This window comes from Psammomys obesus, unplaced genomic scaffold (assembly GCF_907164565.1).
Source record: "Psammomys obesus unplaced genomic scaffold, mPsaObe1.curated_primary_1811, whole genome shotgun sequence".
NCBI classification, from domain to species: Eukaryota; Metazoa; Chordata; class Mammalia; order Rodentia; family Muridae; genus Psammomys; species Psammomys obesus.
The window spans coordinates 3,164,853-3,187,741 of record NW_026596039.1 but is presented as its reverse complement, the minus strand read 5'-3'; the positions used below and the strand labels follow the sequence as shown (position 1 = coordinate 3,187,741).

The 22,889-nt window shown below is 47.9% G+C and overlaps 1 protein-coding gene across 2 annotated transcripts in view; it reads left to right on the top strand.

Annotated features, from left to right (window-relative positions):
* Positions 1 to 10,176: 10,176 nt before the first annotated feature.
* The window catches only part of Ubash3b (ubiquitin associated and SH3 domain containing B), a 145,785-nt gene continuing 133,072 nt past the window's right edge, over positions 10,177 to 22,889 (top strand). The window contains exon 1 of one of the 2 annotated variants that reach the window (XM_055622294.1): positions 10,177 to 10,570. In XM_055622294.1, the coding sequence (XP_055478269.1) occupies positions 10,443 to 10,570 (128 nt within the window). In that variant the 5' untranslated portion in view covers positions 10,177 to 10,442. The remainder of the gene's footprint in view (positions 10,571 to 22,889) is intronic. The other variant, XM_055622295.1, reaches the window with a different exon arrangement.

The following is a 22,889-nucleotide window of genomic DNA, read 5'->3' as shown; positions in this document are numbered from 1 at the left end:
ATTCCTGAAAACAGGGGACCAGAAATAGAATCACAAATATCCAGGGCACTCTTTCTTCTAGAGACAGGTTGAAATACTAGCTCTTGGGGAATAGGGTGGTTGTTATAAGGCAAACTCAGGAGGGAGGCAAGCCCATTTCAAGGGAGACATGCTGCCCTAGAAAGGTAGTGGAGAGGCGTCACTTCAGAAGCCGGCTTTCACTGAGAGTAGCCAAAGAAGAGCCACTTAGCTTCAGTTCTGAAAGTCAACCATGTTGATAGCCCTCCTAGTGACTGCTGGCTGGGTCTCTATCCTTTCCTGTGTGGTGACACAGGAGAGAAAAAAGTCAGGAAACAGAGGTCAAGCTGCCTGATGGCTCTGGGTCTTGGGAACTTGCTGTCTGTATTGGGTACTTTCCTAGGGAGAAGACCTGAGGCCCTTGTTCCTACTCCGGCTTTGCTAACTCTGCTAGGAGGTCCAGATGTCCCCAGTTCCTGCTTCATATATTATTACCTACAAATGCTGGCTATTTTTTTTTCTCAAGATGGGGGTTCTCTGTGTATCCCTGGCTGTCCTCCAACTTGCTCTGGCCTCAAATTCAGAGATCTTCTTGCCTCTCCTCCTGTGTGCTGGGATTAAAGGCATACACCATCACCGCCCAGCTGCTTTCATACAAATGCAACACAACTCTTGAAGAGAAACCCACCCAACCATTGTAATTTGAAAGTCAGCTATACTTCTGCAATTTCCCTCCTTCTCCCTCCCCACTTTCCTCCTTCCCCTCTCTCTCTTTTTTGGACACAGGGTCTCTTGTAACCAAGGCTAGCCTTAAACAAGCCAAGTATGTCTTTGAACCTCTAATCCTCCACCTTCTATCCTCTGGAGTGTTTGCATTATAGTTGTGACCACAGATTCATTTATATTGCACTGAGGATCAAATCCAAGGACCTTCTCCATGCTAGATAAAGAGGAGATCTGATCTGTACCACTAACCCCCACTCCCATGCCCACCCCTTAACTACAATTTGTTAGCTTTTTTTTTTTTTTTTTTTTTTTTGAGACAGATTTCGCTGTGTAGCCTTGGCTGTCCTGGACTCACTTTGTAGATCAGGCTGGCCCAGAATTCACAAATTCACCTGCCTCTGCTCCCTGAGTACTGGGATCACAGGCCTATGCCACCCTACCTGGCTTTCAATTTGTTGATTTTTAAAAGTTTTTTGAATTTTTTCAAAACCAGGGGGAAATGGAAAAAATGGTACAGTGAATGTCCCCATGTCCAGACGCAGCAACTGGCAAGCGCCTGCCACACCAGCTCTCCTTTGCTCTCTTTACACTGGCACTCTCACTGCTCTTCAGCTAAACCATCTGGAGATGAGCCTGTCGTACTGTGCCACCTACCTCACTCTTAGAAATGTCAGTGCTGGAGAGATGGCTCAGTGTTGAAGAGCGCTGGCTGCTCTTCCAGAAGACCTGGCTTCAATTTCCGGCACCCATATGGAGACTCATAACTGTAACTCCAGGTCCAGGGATCTGACACTCTCACGCAGACATACATGCAGGCAAAACACCAATGACCATGAAATAAAAATAATTTTTTTTAAAGAAAAAGAAATGTCAGTGCATCTTCAGAGGAAAAGAACTTTCTCTGACATAATCACCGCTGCAAAAACCATCAGTCCAACAGCAGCTGACATCCAGTCCACATTCAGATTCCTCAGCCTCCCCAAAATATCCACCAACTGGTTCTTTTGGATCTGGTTCCCAAGCACCCACATGGCAGCCCACAACTACCTATAACTCCAGTTCCAGGGGATCTGATGCCCTTTCTCTGATCTCCATGGCATAGGCACCATGTTCGTATGTATATGCAGGCAAACACTCGTATATAAAATCAATCAATCAATTAAAAAGTGTGAGTTCTTAGTAGCTGAGGGTCTTGGAAGACTTCCTGGAAATTGCTTTAGCTAGATAGTAAAGGACAGAGAGCGTTTTGTGAAATGACTAATTTGTCCCTAGGATCCAAGTGGTTCAAGTTGAGCAGGACTGCTGTGCTCAGCAGGGCAGCCGTGCTGGCCAGACACCAGCTGTGGAACCATTACCCACTAAGAAGCCTGGCACTATACAGCCCAGATTCTGCATCCTGGTGATGGAGTATCTGAACCATTGGCTTCCCTGTTCCCACTCTTCAGGTTTCTGCTTCTGCCACGTGGCTTTTCAGGGCTGACCTCTCCATTGGCTAGCCTTCATGTACCCCTACTTAGAGTGGTCTATGTTTGGTTTGTTTGTTTGTTTTTTGTTCTTTACACTTTTTGATACAAAGTCATAAGGTCATAGTCCTAGCTGAATGTAGACCAGTCTGGCCTCAAATTTATACCGATCCCCTTGCCTCTGCCTCCTGAGTGCTGGATTACAGGCACGTACCATCAGGCCCAGTGGAACATGCTTTCCTCCCTTATTCATTTATTTATTTATTTATTTATTTATTTATTTATTTATTTATTTATTTATTTATTTGCCCTCTGTCTGGTCCTCCTCTGCTACTCTGTTCTTCATCAAATGACCTTCCATTCATTGGTCAGTGTCAGGCAGAGACCTCCTCCCTGGAGACACTTTTCCTCTGTCATCCTCCCACACTGCTGCTAGATCTATCTGGTCAAACCACTATGTCTCTTACACATCCTGTGCTGTCGTGTCCTGGTCTCCTTTGTCTCCTGTTAGACACTGTATTCCTTGAAATCACACAGATCTGTGAGTCTGTATCCAGAGACAGTAGTTGTCTAGTCATTGTGGACAGCGAATACAAGGAGGATAAAAAAAACTGTTTATCATTAATGAGTTTAGTAACATTTACTCTTATGTCAGGTTTGCTAAAACCCCTTTATATGTGTCTTTCTTCTGCAGAATTGATTGTCCTGTGAACTCAAGCATTTCACAGTACAACTGTAGGAATAATCTACTGAAATGATTTGTCCATGACAATATTCCAAATCAATACTAATCATTTATGGTTCATTATAGTGTGCCCTTAACCTGAATCTAGATATCATAGTCTCTGCTGTTCGTACCACCACGTAGGAAGCATGTGACTTCCAGCAAGCTATGGAGCCTCTCTGAACCCAGAGGGTTTTAGGCAAATGGCTTATATGGATGTCTGTTTGGCAGTGTGGCTGATGGGGTTAAATAGTAATTTGGCAGCCCTTACATGCAGCAGACACTCAAAATGTTGGTCAGCGTTAGTCCCTTTTATTCAAGGCACACACAGGGTAAAGTAAGAGAGCCAGTTCAGGAGCAAACACTATTTTGTTTTACTTGTGTTGTATTCGTGTGTGTGTGTGTGTGTGTGTGTGTGTGTGTGTGTGTATTTGAGACAGTTATAAGGCCCAAACTGGCTGCAAACTCTGTATCTTCCTGCCTTGTTCTGTTTCTTTCATAATACATCTGTTATGGCAACCTGGGAACAGAGACCCTGAGGCAGCATACCTATCCTTACAGGGAGAAACAGGGAGATATAGAGTCACCAGTGAAGGTTCAGAATAGAAACCCAAAGTCAGGCAACCCTCACAACACAACAAACAGATAATGAAAGCAACTACCTCTCTCCTCTTCCTAGTGCAATCAAAATTAAGAAAGATCTTAATTTTTTTTAAACAAAAAGAAAAAACTATACAGGTTATCTGAGGCTGGAGAGATGGCTTAGTGGTTGAATGCTTGCTGCACAATCATGAGACCAGAGTTCAGATCCTAGACTCCATGTAAAGAGCCTGGGGTCTCACAAAGGCCTGAAACCCCAGGTCCAAGGAACTGAGATAGGGGTTACTGGCGCTTGCTAGCTTCCAGGCTCAGAAATCACGAGCATCTTTTGCAGTCAAGAATTTGTTGTTATTATTTTGTTTTTAGAGACAGGGTTTGTCTGTGTAGCCCTGGCTGGTAGACCAGGCTATCCTCTAATTCAAAGATCTGTCTACCTCTGCCTCCGAAGTGCTGGGGTATTTATTTATTTAGACTTTGGCTCTCCTGGACTCGATGCATAGAACAGGCTGCCCTCAAACCCAAAGCGATCTGCCTGCCTCTGCCTTCCCAAGAGCTGGCTCAGTTAAGAATTCTTAACACAACAAAGCCAGACATGGTCACACATGCTCAGGCTCCCAGCATTTGTGAGACTGAGGCTATTGTGAGTTCAAGGATAGCCTGTGCTATATATCGAGTTCCAGATCTACTTCAGAGTGAGGCATTTAAAAAAAAAAAAAAAAAAAAAGTGAGCCGGTGGTTTCTCCCAACCTGGATGAGGGAGAGAATTGGCTTCTTGAGTTCTTCCTCTGACCTCCACAAGAGTGTTGTGTAGGAATGCACCTTTGCTAACCATAAATAAATGTAACTGAAAAGAATTTTGTTTTTAAACTGAAACAGAAGAAAGGGAGGGAGGGAGGACCAGAAGGGAGGAAATTGCAGATCAGCTTGTTGCTTATTTAGGGTTAGGAGGTTATATCTAGGTGGGGTTAAGGATGTGTTAACAAGGGAGAGGAATGGTCTTCTGGGAGTGGGCAGAGATTTTCCAAGAATTTGGGCATCCTTTTTATTCTTTCCTTTTGTGGTCCTTTCCAGTGTCAACATGGCGACCTTTACCAGTCTTAGAAGGGGTTGCTGTGTAGCAACCGGATGCTACTAAGATGAAGTCAGAAGCTGACTATCAGCCACTGTGGTAACATTTGTAAATCCAGCCAGTTCAGACCAGCCCACCTGAAGGGCAGCTTCAGGCCCCCAAGCATCGGGGAGGATGAGAACAAAAGAGCTGAGCGGAGGACTGACCAGACCTTGTCACAAGCAATTTCACTCCAACACTCATCCTAGGAGGCCCCTTTCTTGCTTATTCTTCCCTAGTTCACTTCTCACTTGTCTCTCTGTCTCTTCTTCATGAAAGAAATCCTACTCCTGTCTCCCTTGCTTTCCTTTTATTCAATTACAGACTTCCAAACTAAACCGGGTGTTAAAAATCATCTAGTTCTGAAGCTGAGTGTAGTGGTACAAACCTATAAAGTGAGTATGGGATGGAGAAAAGGGAAGATAAGGAGTTTAAGGGTAACCTTCAGTACACAGCAATTTTGAGGTCACCCTGGGTGTTCTAATTAGGTTTTTTATTGCTCTGATAAAACACCATGACCAAAAGCAAGTTGGGGAGGAAAGGGTTTATTTGGGTTATATTTCCACATTACAGTCCACCACTGAAGGAAGTCAGGACAGGAACTCAAACATGCCTGGAACCTGGAGGCAGGAGCTGATGCAGAGGCCAGGGAGAGCTGTTGCTTACCAGCTTGCTTCTCTATAGTTTGTTCAGCCTACTTTCTTATAGAACCATGGACCACCAGTCCAAGGGCATGGCACCACTCATAATGGGCCGGACTCTCCTCCATCAATCAGTAAGAAAATACCTTACAGATTTGCCTACTTATCTTATGGAGTCATTCCCTCCCTCCCTTCCTCTCTCTTGCCCTCTCTCCCTCCTTCCCTCCCTCCCTCCCTCCTTCTCTTGTTCTCTCTCTCTTTTTTTCAAGACAGGGTTTCTCTGTGTCACCTTGGGCTGTCCTGGACTCAATTTTTAGACCAGTCTGGCCTTGAACGCACAGTGATCTGCCTGCCTCTGCCTCCCAGAGTGTTGGGACTACAGACATGTACCATCAAGCTTGGCTTGGAGCCATTTTCTCAACTGAGATTTCCTCCTCTCTGATGACTCTTACTTGTGTCAAGGTGACATAAAACTATCCAGCACACTGGGTTACTTGAGACCCTATTAATAAACAAAACAAAACAAAACAAAACAAAACAAAACAAACCAACCAACCAAACAAACAAAAAACAGGGTCAGGGAGATGGATCAGTGCAAAATGTGCTTGTTGTGCTAGCATGAAGACTGGAGTTTGAATATCAGAATACACTTAAGTGCTGTATGGGCATGTTTGTAATTCCAGACTCAGGAGGTAAAAAGGTAGAGTCAGAGCATCCCAGAGTGAGCTGGCTGGCTGGACTTGCTTTATCCTTTATCAGCACACTCTGGGTTTAGCTGAGAGACCTTACCTCAAAACAAATAAGGAAAGTGAAGAGTGATTGAGAAAGACTACTGATGTTAACCTGGGACTCCCACACGCATGAACAAACACCTTCTCACACACATGTACACACACACACACAACCACTAACAAAACCAAAACTCTTGTTATTTGCTTTCAAAAGTATTAAAAACGGGGGCTGGAGAGATGGCTCAGCAATTAAGAGCACTGGCTTAAGACCTGGAAGCGAACCCAGGTCCACTTCCAAAGGACCTGGGTTCAATTTCCAATACTCACATAGCAGCTCACAACTGTCTGTAACTCCAGTTCCAAGAGCTCTTATACACTCACACCAATGCACATAAAATAAAATTAAATAACATTTTAAAGAGCATTAAAAATGTTTCCAAGCTCTTTTTCATAAAAAACCTCTCATAAAACTACCTGAGATGTGAAGCTGACCGGGTTTCTTCGAATTCAAAGAAAAGTAACGATTACACAGATCCCACTCCACCCTCAAAGAATTCCTGAGTTCTGGTGTCCTGGGATGACAGCATAAGGGAAGCCACACATTTGACAGTTAAGAAAACTGAGCCTCGATAGTGGCAGCACAGGACTCTATGTTCGTGAAAAACTCCCTTGAAGATTGGGAGCTAAAGTCATCCCCAGAGGCTCAAAAACCAAGACCACACTCAGCCCTCAGAACTGGAAGAAGTCTTTGGACCCTCTCCCCCCCCCCCCGCCCCCCCGTTCTGATGGAATTGCTGACCTTTTCTCCTGGCTGAAGAGAAAAAGAGAAAAAAAGAACAGACTTCTGGAAGGGCAAGTATGAGCTGGTATGCTGGCTGTAATCCTGGTATTTGGGAGGCTGAGGCAGGAGGATAATTTCCAAGCCAGCCTGGGCTATATAGTAAGACACTGTTTCAGAAGGAGGATGAAGGAGGAAGAGGAGGGATAGGAAAAGAAAAGGAGAAAAGAAGTAACTAAGAGGAGGAGGAAGTAAAGTCAGCTGAGCCCATTCTATGGCATCTCTATGGCCACTGTGGAAGAGCTCCTATACCAAGAACATGGCTGGGACCAGTGACAAGAACTGAAATGGTGTTCACACAAACAAAAGAGCTTTGTGGTCTGGGTGGACTCTGATTATGACCAGGCACAGGGACATGACAACTTGATTTTCCTCTGAGGGAATGGCAGCTTAGTGCTGATGTGTCAGCTTCATCATTGTGCAAGCCCTCCTCCGCCTCCTCCTTCCCCACAGCTATAAGATACACTGTGAGATGAACACTCATTCTTCTTCCTCCTTTGTAACATAACAATATGGATGTTTATAAAGCTTCTCCTTGCCTTTCAAAGTCAATACAATTAAAGAACAATGCATCTTAATTGCCAGCCCTCTAGCCTTGTGCAGAGCAAATGGCAGCCGTCCCAATTAAAACAAGTACAGGCACTGAGCTTCGGCAGGGTGAGACACCAGGCTGGGACTTCTGCAAAAACTGCCCCAGACATAGCAGAAAACAATTTGCATTGAAGGTGCCTGCTTTTCAATGGTGCCTTTGCAGGCTCTTTACAACTGTTTTTATATCCATCATTTTCTCGCCCACAGTTTTCCAGAGGCAGGGGGAAAGGCGATTAAATCAGTCTTTCCAGAGGAAATAGTACCCCAACAAACCATGTCAAGAGGTATAGAAGGCAACCGCATGGAGCAGGCGCGGCACTTCGAAGGAGACCGAGACAGAGGATCTTCAGTTTGAGGATAACCTGGGCTACACAGGAAGACTGCCACCAACAATAAACAAACCAAAAGACAGAATCAACTGTCTTATAGTTTGACATCTTCTTTGTCATCGTTTCGGAAAGTGGTTGTTGGCTTACTGTGAAAAGTTTATTTTTACCAGATTCACTCATTTTATTTTATGTGTATTTTGCCCACATATATGTCTGTGTGCCATATGCATGCTTGGTGTCTGTGGAGGTCAGAAGAATGTATCAGAGTCCCTGGAACTGGAGTTACAGAAGGCAGTGAACTACTGTGTAGATGCTGGGAATCTGAACCTGGGTCCTCAGCAACAGCAGCAAAAGTTCTTAACCAATGAGCCATCTCTCTAGTCCCCCAAAGCTGGAATTTCTCTTTCTCTCTTTTTTATTTCCTGGAGACGTGGTTTCTCTGTGTATCCTTGGCTGTCCTGACTCCCTTTGTAGACCAGGCTGGCCTCAAACTTACAGAGATCTTCCTGCCTCTGCCTCCCTAAGTGCTGAGATTACAGGTGTGTGCCACTCTGCCCAGAAAAGTTGTCATTTCTTAAGAAAATATTTTGGCCCAGTGAGATGGCTCAGTAGAGGCACAGAAGATCTGAGTCCAGTCCCTGGATCCACCCAGTAAAGGGAGAGAACTGACTCCTGCAAATTGTCTTCTGACTTCCACACCCACTGTGTGCTCTTGTATTCAAACACACATAAAATTAAAATGTAGAAGAGAAAATATGGTAATAATAGCTTTTGCATTGGAAGGGAGAAGTATTTAGCGAAAAGACAGTACATACCCAAAACATGGGTGCAGGTTTCTCGAGAGACCCGCTCGTAGTCTGGTCTAAGAACGAAACAAGCCAGATCTAGCAAGGGCTCGTTAAATCAGAGCTGCTGTTTGTGCACCGCTCTGAATGCACAAAGTGCTGCCACAGACGGTATTTTCTCTTGACTGAAATCCGAATCATCTGGCTCAAGCCCAGATAGCTGAAAAAGATTTAGAACGATGGGCACTGTCCAGTAGACGTTCCTGAACGCAGCCCAAGGAGGCTAGTCTATGGATTATGGTTTTCCCAGCTCCCTCTAACCGCTGCTTTAGCTGAAAAGTTCCTCCCCTGGGAAGAAGAAACTCCCCCACTTTGGAAGTGTGAACTGTCCTTGGTCTCTTTCATAACACCAGGCAGAAATATGGAAATTGTTACCCATGCTTCCCCGTTCCACCTTCCCACATCCAAATGCTGCCACTGGTACTTTGCAGAAAAGCCAGTGGAGGATAGGAGGTCAGGGAAATAAATGTCGATTTAACTGTTGCCTTATGAAGCAGGGGTAACTCTTTCAGGGCACCAGAGTGAGTCACAGCTCTGTCTCTGCCCCCCCCCCCCCCCCAGCTGAGTTTTTCTCATCTATAAAACCAGGCTATACAGGTAGGCACTCTAGGGCACTGTAAAAGTCCAATAAGTGTTAGGTGGTATTATTATTATTATTATTATTATTATTATTATTATTATTACCATCAAAGATCTCTTCTGTTACACCAAATGGGATTCTGTTCCTGAGTGAGGACAATGGCTTTGTCTCCAGGTGGCCAAGCTTCAGTTCCTCAGCCAAGTTCATGGAGGGCATGGCCAATAGTTCAGTAATGATTCTCTTTGTTGAGGTAGGGGTTCCTCGGACCAACGGTGTTGGGGCTCATTGTGGCTCCTGTGTAGGAGGGACCCCGTCTCTGAACCCTTTTATAGACAGGTGCACAATCTCTCATGAAAGTCAGCTCACTCCATTCGGAGGTGCCATAATTAGCATCCTTTCTCTCTTCTCCTAGTTTTTATTTAGCCTTTCTCTGCGCCCCCTCCCCTTTTACTTCCCCTTTCTCTTCTCCCTTCCTCTTTGGCCTCTCAGGTCCTACCACTTCCAAGAGCCAGGGGCCCTTTTCCAGAAGTTGCTGTCCAAAGTCAGTCACGGAGGGCTGTTGGGACTCCTCGGCCTGTAGTGATGTAACAACTTTGTAACTTTTGCAGGATCTATTTGAAGTAACACCTTTTCCCCGGGCCTTCTGGTTCTCTCATCCATCCATCCGTGCAGTAGGTTTCCATTACTGACCTCGCCAAAGATCAAATGAAACGTGAAATGGGCTATTCTGAAGCCTCAAGGCCCAGATGGGTCGATACGCAAGCCAATGGCAGAGCTGTGGCTCTGTGAAGCGAAGCACACTGGCCTAGTTCCTTGCTGGAGACCTTCTGTCTAGAAGCAATCCCTACTACGGCTGGTTGGAATCCAGCCAGCCCAGCTTGGGCCGGCGCGGCCGCTTTAAGAGAGGGGCGGGGCCCAGCAGAGGCGAGGCAGGGCCTGCCCACAAAGCTGCTTTTTCCTTTTCGATCCATTCAAAAATTACTCATTGCAAATTCTCGGACAGCTTCAGGGAGGAGAAGCTGGGGCGCGGAGGACAGAAAAGGCTGCGGCGGCGCAGCTCTGGGATTCCCGGGCCCCGCGGGTCGAGGTCGGACCCGCCGCAGCCGCCCGCCGGCGCCGAGCTCCGGTGGCCTCTCCAGGAAACGTCAGTCTCCGCCCGGGGATCTGGGAGCACCGCCCCCTCCGACCTCCCGGGACCCCCGGCTCCGGCGCGCGGGCGATGGGCGGCCGCTGAGCGGGCGCTTGGAACCGCGACCCCCAGTTCTCGGCATGGCAGCGCGAGAAGAGCTGTACAGCAAAGTCACCCCGCGCCGGGACCGCCTGCAGCGCCCGGGCACGGTCAAGCATGGGTCGGCGCTGGACGTGCTCCTGTCCATGGGCTTCCCCCGCGCCCGCGCGTAAGTCACCGCCTGGGCCCCGCGACCCTCGGCTTCGCTCCGGCTCGCAGTCCTGGCGTTGCCCGAGACCTCCTTAAGGGGACACGGTGGGCGCGCTGCGGGGCGGGAGCGCTGGGCTAGAGGCTTGCTTGGGGATGCTGGGCGGCCAGGGCATTGGATTCGAATCCCGGGCTCTGCTGGCAGCCCTCGGCATTTCGCGCGCGCGCTCCCCAGAGGTCTCTTAATACTAAGCCAAGGGAGAGGTGGGTCCCTTGGAGGACTCGGATCCCCTATCCATCCAGAGTACCGAGCCAGTTTTGTGGGCTGGGGAGGGTGTGTGTTTGGTGGGGGTGTTCTTTTGGTGGCTGGGGAAAGTCGAGGGGCAGCGGGGCAGGGTGGCCGGCGCCCCCGCTGCAGCGGCTTCCAGCTCCGGATGTCGCTCTTGAGCTCCGGCTCTCTCCGGAGTGGGAGGAGCGGGAGCGTGGGTGTCACTGCGTGTTCATTGATAGAGAGGATGGAATGGGAAGGAGAAGTGATTCCTCCAGGGGACCAGGGTTCTCGTCAGTGGTGACGGCAGCGTAGAAAGCTGTGGGTGCTCGAAAGTATGGGGCGCGGGGTGGGGTGGGGGAGCTGCCTTCCTGCCTCCTCCTTCCTCACCGAGGGTGGGCTGGGGAAGGGCGGAGAGCGCAGGTGGCTGTCGCTGTAGTCTTCCGGGAAGAATCGGGTTGCCAGCGCAGGGCTGCAACAGCGGGAGTCTTTTGGAGCCCGTGCACTCCAGTGCGAGGGGCTGGTGCCTCGCCTCATGGAAAGCCGGCGCCGTTAACTCCTGGCCTGCTGGTTTCTTCCGTGGGGACACAAAGTTCGGGATGGTGGCAGGTGCCTGAATTGGAGAGTTGTGCGAACTTAATCAGAGAGGGTCGAGTCAGTAAGTTCCCTCTTTCCTCCACTCTCATTCAGGCGTGACTCCAGGTGTCTTCCTGGGAGCCTTGTACTGACTTGGCTGCAGTCTAAGGAAACTAGACTCCTGTTCAGGAATGTATCATCCCACCCAGCCTGCTAGGACAGGCTTCAGCGTTGTTTGGCCCAGCCTATGAAAGGCCACAAAGTGGACCAAGATTTCTTCTTCCTACTGACTTAAAAACACTCAGCACAACACAGGGAGACCGACGACGTGAAGGGTTCTGCAGGGGGTGCCAAGTGAGGGTCCTTCATGGAAGCCCTGAGGATGGATGGCACTCTAGGGCCCCTGTGGGGACCCGAACAGAGTCCAAATGTAGAACTTACATAGTTCCAGGCAGCTGCCATTTCTGAAGTGGGACCACTGTCAAGGACTCACGTTGATTAAAGGAAGAAGTGCTTCGGTGGCCTCTTTAGATTTTCATATTTGATATTTAGTGGGCTTTAAGAGAACAGACTATTTCCTGCAATGGGCCTCGGAGGCCTCGTGCTCAGGTCATCACTGACTAGGATGATGGCCTGATTAGGTCTTGCTTAATTCCTGAGGCCTCACAATAGCAAGATTCCTGACTACACACAATCGACAGTTGAAAACACTTTATTTTCATCACTCAGTGAAGACATACTCCATGCCTGTCTTATGACCTGAAGAGCTGGGCCTTAAAGACATAGTACAACATACTGAGGGTGACTGCAGCTAGAGGGAGAGCAGAGAATCAAACCAGGCCCTGTGTCTGCCATGCTAGGCCTCACAGGAAAAAGCTGTGGAATGCCCCACGGATGAGAGGCTCAGAATTTCCCTGCACACAGTAGGCAGGCGCTAAGTGGTAGTGACATATTTGTTCCTTTTGGCTGCTGGAACAAATGGCTGCAGGCTGGCTGGCTTACGTCAACAGAAATGCATTCTCTCCATATTCTAGCAGACAGAAGTTCAAAGTTGGTATCCCTGGTATAAAACTGTGTCAGTGAGGTTGTCCCTCTCTCTCTCTGAAGGCTGTAGGGGAAAATCCATCCCACTCTTCCGCTTCTGGTGGGAATTGGTTGTGGCTAGCCCATTTCATTCCATCCAGCCTGTACCCTTAATTGTCTTTCTTTTTTCACCAAATCCTCTGGGTGTCTCTTATGATACATGTGGAAAACAGTGTGTTGGTGTTTGTGTGTGTGTGTGTGTGTGTGTGTGTGTGTGTGGGCGTGTGTGGCCTATTTGTGCATGCGGAGGTCACAGGACACCTTATAAAAGTCTAGCTTTGTCCTTGCACTATACGGGTCTTAAGGACAAACTCAGGACATCAAGCTTGATTGCAAGCACTTGACATAATCCTCTCGAGCCCCACCCGTGTCATCATCAATGGCAGGATTCTGTTATTTGTTATTTTTTTTTTTTTTATGGCTTAGTAGTGTTCCACCAATGCATATCACTGCCCTATGGTCCTTATGGGTAATTCAGAATAATTAGTCATGTCAAAGTCATCCCTGAACTTCATAATATCATTCTTGTAAAGTCTTTTCTTTCTTTCTTTCTTTCTTTCTTTCTTTCTTTCTTTCTTTCTTTCTTTCTTTCTTTCTTTCTTTTTGTCGTGTAATAGTGTTTATAGGTCTTAGGGATATAGATGCACACCCATACTCCCAGCACTCAGGAGTCACTGGCAGGCAGATCTCTGAGTTAGAGGCTAGCCTGCTCTACAGAGTGAGTTCCAGGACAGCCAAGGCTACACAGAAACCCTGTTTCAAAAAAACCAAAGGAAATGAAAAAGACATAGATATTGTTTAGAGAGTCATTATTTAGCTATTTTCTGTTGCTTTGCTATTTCTATTTCTGTTATTGCCTGTCTTTACCCAAGAGGAAACAGAGAGGGTCTGAGGGAGGGAGGAGGGGTTTATTGCTCTATTTCTCCTAAAGGGGGCTGGTGTTGTCTTGGTGTCATCTGATCAAATTCAATGCCCTGAGAAGGCTTTGCTTTGTTGTTTGTTTTTGTTTTCATTTTCACAGGGTCTCTTATAGCCCAGGATGGCTTTTTAACTCAATATATAGCTGAAACTGGCCTTGAATTCCTGACCCTCCTGCTTTCTTCTACCTCCAGAGTAGTAGGATAAGAGGCATGTGTCACCATACAAGGCCCCCGAGGAGGCTTGAGTTGGGTTCCCTGCCCTACCCCAAAGGCACAAGTGTCTAGTATTCGCTCAGGTCAGCAAGAGGCAGCTATTCCAGATAACAGAGAGCAGGCATTTTTCTATCTTTGTGTGGAAAACTGAAGAGGAAGACTGCAAGACTCACCTGACTAGAAACACTTTCTGGAGCCTCTAGCCTGGAGGGAGGAATGAGCAGGAATGAGCAGTGTCGTCCCTTGGCTCCACAAGAGTCTTGATGTAGCATATGAAGAGACCCATCCAACCTTCTGGATAGCTGAAGCTGCCTAAGCTGGGCTCCCTGGGTGTAACAGGGTCTATTGTCCTGGGACAGGGACTGGACTCTGATGGCTGCAGAGAAGACAGGCCAGCAGACCAGGGTCCCATTCTGATCTAGTCCATGCCATGCTGTGGGCCTGAGGTTGACTTCACCCGAGGGCCTTGCTGAAGCTTGCTCCGGGAATGCTCTTAATGAGCCCAGCTTTGTTAAAGTTCTTGATGGAGCTGAAAGCAGCAGACTGCCAGGCCTGGCTAACCAGAGTGACCTTGGGGTATGTTCTCTGTGGCTCGTCACTCCCCTCAGGGCTTTGCCACCCCACATTAGCGTCAGTTCAAGCTGTAGAAGGACCTGTGTGGTTCTGTTGAGGAGACTGGTGGGACAGAGAGGGGGAGAACGAGATGACAGAGATAAGTTAGGGACTCTAGAAGGAAACTTTCCAAGGCTGTGTATGGCTTCCTTTTTCTTTTTATGCTCATTAGCTCTTTGCTGGCCTAAATGTTCTGAAAATAGAAATCTGGCTTCCTCCAGGCTGGTGAGGTTGGTCTGAAGGAAAAGGAAAAGTCATTGGTGGGCAGAGTTATGAGGCTAATGAGGCTTCAGGGACCTGAGTGGTCCTGAGGAGAATGGAAGTGGCCTGTGGCTGTACACACCAGACTTCAGGCAGGGCCATCACCATCTGCATGTTGCCCCCTGCGGCTTCAGAGGACAGATGCTCTTGGCTTGTTTCTAGGGGTCAACTGTGGGCCTTGGAACAAGTTACTGAGGGCTGAACTTAAGGAGTCTGCCCATATAACCCTGTGCTATCCTTTTACTATTTCATTTGTTTATTTTAGTTTTGAGACTTTGGCTGTCCTGGAACTCACTCTGTAGACCAGGTCGGCCTATAACTCACAGAGATCAACCTACCTCTGCCTCCCTGGGTGCTGGGATTACAGGAGTGCACCACTACCGACTGACAGCCTTGAACTCTTCTGTGCTGTGATCACAGGAAGATAGACTACAGTTGGCTTATTTTTGGTTTTTTTTTTAAGGTTGACTGTGGCTAGAATATTGTTTGTTTACAAAAAATAATGGCTTGTATGTATTTCCTAATGACTGGAGAGAGAAAGAGAGAAAAGAGGGCCTTCCCTCCACAAATTCTGGGTTCAATCCCCAGTACTATGACAGAAACAAATACCAAAACACGAAAGTCTTGGGAGGGACCTGGCATGAGTGTGACATCCCAGGTTCTAATCCAGGGTCTACCTGAAACTTGAATCACCTACATTCCCCTTGAGCCTCTTTCCCCCAGCGTTGTGATCAGCTCCTCTGTACAGCAGTGCCTGCCCTGTTAACGTGGGCAAGAACTTGGGACAGTAGAGCCTGGACACTCACTGTTATTTTGGTAATACTGTGTTACTGGAAGGAGACGAGGTAGGGGAGGGGTACTGGTGGAACGACAGGTGGGGATAGCTGGGCAGGATGGACTTGTTTTCCTCAGCTGAGAATATTTGAGCTCTGTCTAGTTAAAAGAGCGGGACAGTGGCAGAAGGCTGGAGTAAAGCGCCTGGGACTTGGCTTCAGGCAGCAAGCTTGAGTTAGCTACACCTCACTGCTCAGAGATAAAGGCAGCCCAGAGTGGCTCCACCAGCAGTTGAAGGACAACCTGCAGGGCCATGCATTAAAGTATCTAGTTTCTCTGGTTCTCTTTTACCTGTTGGTTGACACTGGATCCCCTGACAGCACTTGGCCAACCAAGCATCTCTGAAATGTAGCCAACTCTCACCCAGGGGCAGGAGCTGCTCCCCTGTGCATCTTGGGTAGAAAAATACAATTGTGGTCCACTCACCGCTGAAGGACTATTTTATTTTATTGTATTTTATTTTATTATCATTTATTACAATTTATTCACTTTGTATCCCGGCTGTGGCCCCCTCCCTTGTCTCCTCCCAGATCCACCCACCCTCCCTCTTCTTCCCCTAGGCCCCTCCCTTAGTCCACTTCTATCTCTCCCTCCTCCCCTTCTATCTGACCCTAGCCTATCAGGTCCTCTTAGCAGGTAGACAGGGCAAGGAAGTCTCTGCCTGTTGTAGCAGAATGTTGTCTAACGTTCTCTTACTGAGAGTTACTGTGCAGTTTAAAAAACATCATGTGTGCTAAGTATCAACAGCCTGACGGTGGTCCTCTGAGGACTATTTGCCTATGACCACACAGTTTTCGGGGGTGGGGGTGGGGGTCCTTATGGCTGTGTGGACCTCAGGCTAACACTTCTTCAAGTCCCGTGACCTTTCTATGTCGACGTTGGCAGGCCGTCTTTTTAAAGTCTTTTGAGGAGAGATAAACTACTGAAGACTGATGTGCTTGGACAGATCATGCACTAAGACATAGCCTATCCATTGCCTCTTTAAGTTTTCTTGGGTCAGCAAGATGGATTGGTAGGTGAAGGTGCTTGCCATCACACCTGACAACCTGAGTTCAGCCCTGGGACCCACAGGCTGTAAGGAGAGAACCAACTCCGGAAGGTTTTCCTCTGGCAGTGTGAAAGTTTTCTTGTGTCCTTTTGTAGGAGTGCCCTCCTGAGTTCAAACCCTGAGTCCTGTGCAAGTTCTGATCTACTTATTAATTGAGTTGGCATTTTTTTTTAGACTTACGTGTAAGTGATATTGTACAAAGCATATTGTTGACTCCTCTTTTCTTGAGTTTCAAGTGACTGTGTGTGTGTGTGTGTGTGTGTGTGTGTGTGTGTGTAAGTGAAAGAGTAAGAGAGACTTTTTAAGGTTTTCTGAGATAAGGCAAACGTGATACACAAACGTGATGGATAGCTGAGGCTGGTTTTGAACTTTGGATCTTCTTGCCTCGACCTTGATAGTGCAGTGATTGTGGGCATGTACTACCACACTCGGCTTGATCATGTTTTTTTTTTGTTCAGAATCCTGTGTTGTGTATCAGTAGTTAGTTTCTTTTGACTGCCCTTGAGGCGTGTGAATGGGCTGCTGGCCTAATTATAACCCCTGAGCAGAGCTTCTATGAAAATTCCCCGTTACGCCCTAATTTCTAATTATACGTTAGGCTTTTAGACCACATTGCCGATGACACAGCAGGTTCTCAGACATAACCACTTTTAAGTCTCAGAAATTGAAATTTTGATGAGGAAGCAGGCCCAGAAGACCAAGGGCTGTGGAAATGGGCAAACACCCTGCCTTTCTGTCCTGTGTCTTACCACCTGGCGACCTTAAACTCCAGCTGCATCTGGTCAGCCATTTTGGGGGCTAAAGGCTTCACTTTGTCTCCCACCAAAGCGACTCAGGCTAAGGACAGTTGCTCTGTGGGAGCCTCTGCCATCCCAGCAGGCATTGCTTGTGGAGGGGGCTTTCCCTCTGTGGGCACCTGGCAAGTGTCTTTATCTGTCTGCTCTCAGCAGGCATTGCACATAGGGGCCTTTTTTCCTATGTGTTAGCATCTGGGGACTGGAGAGACCCTGTTTTTATTTTCTTTCTTCCTCCTGCCCAGGTGTGTACAATGAAATCATGCCTGGGTCTGAATCCTAGGCAGGCCCTTACTAGCCCGGTGAGCTTAGGGTGAGTTTCTGAACACACCGAACCTCAGTTTTCCTGTCTGTTCTACCCTCCAGCCCCCACTGCCGTCTAAAGCTCTTCATCTCAGGCAGTCTTGCCACCTCAGACTTCTGAGCAGCTGGAATTATAGGTGTGTGCCACGCAGACCAGCTCTGCTTGTAGAATTCTTGACAGTAACAAAGGGACAGCTATGCCAGTGAGAAGTACCAATCCATGCGAACAGCCTCTCCTTCCCTCGTCCCTCTGTAATGAGACAGTTCCTGCTGCCACTCGAATGGCTAGCAGCTGTATCCTTCTTCACGGTACTGCTGCCTCCTGGGTGCCTGGCTACCCTGTGCCTTTATCTCCCTGTCCCTCTCTTAGCAGGGATATACAGTAGTAGATGGGCAGAGGCCAGTGGTGTTTCTCAGTACTGCATTCTACTCCCTCATGCCTGGTGCCTGGCTCCCTCCAGAGGGTCTGAGCAATGCCCAGGCCAAGTAGCAGCAGAGGCAGAGCAGAGCCAGCACCGCCCAAGCTGCTGGCTGTCATTGATGGCCAGGCTCGGGGATCCAGTGGGGTACCATATGGCTGTCTACTGATTACTCTCAAATGGAATCAGACTTGAGGTCTGGATGGAGACATACAGAGAGAGAGAGAGAGAGAGACAGAGACAGAGAGACTGACTGAGACTCAAGAATAGATCTCCTGTGCCTTTCTTCACTGTGACGGGCACAGCCCCAAGCAGGACACAGTGTCAGTGCCAGGAGAAGGGTGGTAGCAGTGCCCATGGGGACTACAAACCTTTGGTCTTTTTAAAGGAGGATTCTCTCAGGGACCACTGGGAATTTGCATAAAGACTTCTGGGAGAATTCTCTGTTTTATTCCTGTGTGTGTGTGTGTGTGTGTGTGTGTGTGTGTGTGTGTTTGACATTGGCCATAATCCTCTGGATCCTCTCCCAAGGGCACATGAGTCCTCTCTTCCTCCCTCTCCCTGAGCCCACCCCAGCCCCATTTATTTGTTTTGAGTCCCAGCTGACAATGACCTCTTCAGCCCCTGCCTCATTCTGCCCAGTGTTCCATTTTCCTAACGTCCTCTTCCTCACTGACTTGAATTAACCTCTTTGCCTCCTGCTATTTATGAGGGCAAGGTGTCCTGGATGACCCCCTCCTGTGCTCACAGCATCCCACTAAGATCTGTGGAGTGGAGGAAATGCCAGATGTCAGTCTCATACTGAGCGCTGTAGGCAGCTGCTTGATCTGGCTGGCTTCGGACTCTTTCCAGCGGCTCTGGAGTGGCAGGTGAATGTCATCCAGGCTAGAGGGAATGTCCAGAGGCTTTGGGCACTGTCACCTCATGAGTAGATCCTTTGCAGTCACCTGAATGGCTCCAAGATGACTTTGGACAAGTGCATTTGAACATCACCAGGACATTTTTGTGGCTTCTTTTCTGTCCCAGGGCACTTTGAGTTTGTGCCTTCACTTTTGTTTTCTTTTCTACAACACTCTATTGTCAAGGAGCCTTCTTCAGGGGTGTTGGGAAATGGCTCAGTGGGTGAAGTGCCCGCTCTGTAAGCTTGAGCACCTGAGTCCCACCCTTAGCACCCACATTAAAAAGCCAGCTATGGTGCTACTCGCTTATGGTCACAGTACTGGGGGGCAGAGACAGGCAGATCTGTGGAACCTGCTGGCCAGCCTAACCATGGAGTGCCAAGTTCCAGTTCCCAGGGAGACCCTTGTCAAAATACAAGGTGCAAGGCTGCTGAAGGATGGATGACACCTGGGGTTGTCCTCTGGCATACACATTCACACGTATATGAAACACACACACACACACACACACACACACACACACACGAGCTCTTTAGGACTGTTGATATTCTAGAAAGTAAATAAATGAAAAGAAAGAAAGATATGGAGCAATTACAGCCATGGGGAGCCATTTAATGAGCACGCATTAGAGTAATTTTCCAATTGATACGAAATGTGCTTGCTTTCCTGCAAAATACAACCGAAGTGCTGGTTAAATGAGAGAGGAGGTCCTGCCTGCAACCTGGCGTCTGCAATCAACAAATGTTTCAGGGATGGCTTTTCAGTGAAAGGGACATCTTCCCTTCAGCAGAGTTGCCGGTGGTTTACATAATGCTTTCTGGTGTGGTCCCTGGATCCTGGGGAAGCAAAAATATTCTTGAATATAAAGCAGCCTTGGCAGTGAACTCTGTCAGGACTAGGGCTGCTTCTGTGCAAGGGTAAGAACCCAAAAGAAATGCCAGCCTGCAGAATGCCAGGGGGAGCCTGAGGGCACAGATGATGGACGGTGGCAGCTGCATGCTTTCAGGTGTAGCTGTGTGGCTGGAGGGAGTTTGTTTGGGAATCAGGTAGCTTAGTTGTTTAGAATCCGACTTCTGTGGAGACTGTGCCCCATTCAGAAATATTTACTGAGAGCATTCTCTCTCTAAATGTTTATTCTTTTTGTCCCAGGAAGGAAGCACTTCAAGGGCAGGCAGGAAGTGTACTTCCATAACTGCTGTCGCGCACGGTGCATTCAGCCACAGAGACACATGCAGAGCCCTGCAGGGTCCACCGGGACTCCCCAGCCTGCTCCCCAGTGTTGCCTGCAGACTCACTTCCTGCCCAGCCCCTCCTGGAAGTGCTGCCTGTCTGTCCTTTCTCCATTTTGTCTGACCACGCAGCTGTGGCACACTTGACAGCTCTTCCCTTCTACCTCCTGTCTCCCTCAAGCCTTACTAAATGTGACCTGTGAAACAAACCAGGCAAAAGGGGGATCCCTACATCATATTCTGGGGACACAGAGTAAATGTTCCAAGGCCCTCTAATAGCTCTTCAGTGAGAAGTTTCTTGTGTGATGTGATTTTCAGAAAACAACAAAAAGTGTAGACACATCACTGCATACTTACGGACAGCTGGGAAAGCATGTTATAACAGGAGCTGGGAGTACAGATATCATTAGATGTAATCTCTCTTTTCCTGGAGCACTGCCACTCTAGTGTGAAAGGCAGACACTTATCACCACGTGGTACATGCAGCGCAAGGGATAGAAGACACATCTGTGGCCTGGGGGTGGAGGTCAGTTAGCAGACTAGCATGTGGCTGGCATGCACAGAGCCCTGGGGCTTTCCCCAGAACCATATCGATGAGGAGGGTTGACGAATACTAGTAATTCTAGCACTCAGGAGGCAGAGGCAGAAGGATTAGAAGTGTAAGACCATCTTCATATACATGGCAACTTCAGGGCTAGCCTGGGCTACATTGGACGTGAGGAGGATAATATGACCAAAGGGGAAACTTGGGTTTGAAATGCAACAGGATCAATGAATGGTCTCCTTTTTTTTGGGAGGGGGGGATGGGAGTTCAAAGATTTTTATAGTACAAGTGGAACATCTCTGACCCAAGAACCCAAACTCTGAAATGTTCTAAAATATGCAATGTTGAGTATAAACAGGATGCGGCCAGTGGCAGATCTCATACTTGGCCTCAGTATCCAGAGGCACCCAAAATATATGAAACGACCTGCAGTTTATTCCAGTGAGGTATGGGAACATAAGTGAATTTCGTGTGTTTAGAGTTGGGTCCGTTCCCCAGGGAAATCTCATTTGATGTGCATGCAGTTATCCCAAACAGAAAGTGTATAAAGTACGAGGGCTTCCGGGTCCCAAGCCTTGTGGATAAGGCATGAACTGGGCTTATGGTGAGACACTGCTTGCGGGGAAATCCTCCAGAGGTGTGAAGCTCAGAAGCACATTGCTGGGATAGCAGCACAGTTTGACTGTTTTCAAACCCTTGGGTAAAACTGAAGAGAAATAAGAGCAGCAAATGAAGCGAAGCTTTCAAAATCTGTCAGGCCACCTGTGACAGAAACACAGCTTAGGCTTGCTGACCGCCTGTCTAGACCACAAGGTCTGCTTTCTATGTCACGAAACTTGCCAGAGAGCAGGCTCTATGAAACAAGGTTGCGTCTGTTCCTAGGGGCATGATCTGGAACATTCTCCAGATTAGCCTTTACATGTGATTTCTCTCCTTTTCCTCTTCTAGCCTCCCTTCCTTCCTTTTTATTTTTTGCTTTGAGATAAGAGCCCACTGCATAGCCAAGGCTAGCTGCACAGTCCTTCTGCCTCTGCCTCCTGACTTTTACAGGCACATGCATTTCTGTGCCCAGCCCTCCTTGTCTTTTCGGCTTTTCTCTTGCTTTGCTTCCTTGCTACTGCTGGCCTTTTATTTGCATCTGACCTGAGAGAAGACAATAGTCATTTGCTCTAAGGCCTTTGGGAATGGCAGTCCCTGAGAGGGAGGGTGGGATAGGGTGGGGAAGTACTACCCACAGTAGAGAGCTGGGGAGCCAGAGGTGTGTTATCTGAGGGGACTCTGGCCAGCTGGAGGTGAGCATGGCTCTGGCAGGCCTTGCCCTTCTCCCCCATTCCCCCTGCCTTGCAAAACACCATTAGATTACATTCCTAAAGCTAGTCACCAAGATCTGTTCCCTTATTTGGCCACTTCCTCCTCCTGAGGCTGACTATCAAGGTCCAGCTATCAAAGTATTGAAGTCCAGCAATCTAAAACCCCTTTTGGCTCACCTAATTAACATGCCTAATTAAAATTAAATACCTCATCCTAACAAAAGGTTTCCCCTTGTACCTTTCTAAACTGCTATTTTCCTGTGGGCCACAACTGTCTTCCCTCTATCCAGAAGCATTTCTTTGTCCTCCTCTAGGACAAATACCTCTGCTTCTTCTCCCTTGTCCCCTCCTCTTCTGTCTTTTTCTCTTAGTCTCTGCCCCTGTCCTTCTGGGGCAAATTAATCTCCTCTGTGCTGAGAACTTGGTCTTGGGGGCGCTGAGTAGATTCTTTCCCTAACATAACCCAACACCCATGAAAGTTAGAATAAGGCATATTCAGCCAGGTAGTGGTAGTGCACACCTTTAATCCCAACACTTGGGAGGCAGAGGCAAGTGGATCTCTGTAGAGAGTGAGTTCCAGGACAGCCAGAAGACGCACATTGAAACCCTGTCTTAAAAAATAAACAACAACAACAAACAACAACAAAAAAACAAAGTGTATTATTCTTTGGCTGAAATGGGCTTTTGAATTGAATACCCAGGTTCAAGTCCTAGATCTGTTGCTTTCTGAGGATGTGGTTTTATCGTGTGACAGAACTTTACCTGGGGATATGCAGCACACACCTACTCACCCCAGGTAAGGACCCCATGACAGACCAAAGCATGGATATTACCAAAGGCCTATGTGGTGAACCAGTGAGTTTTATTGGGGTTTCTTACAGGAAATATGGGTGAGGGGTTATTTACAGGAACAGAAATGACTCAAAGACACCTACATCACTAAAGCCCACCCTAGCATGGAACACAAAAGCTTGGGACCTGGAGCATACCAGAGCAGATTGGATAATGTCTTTTCCAGGTGTCCTGAT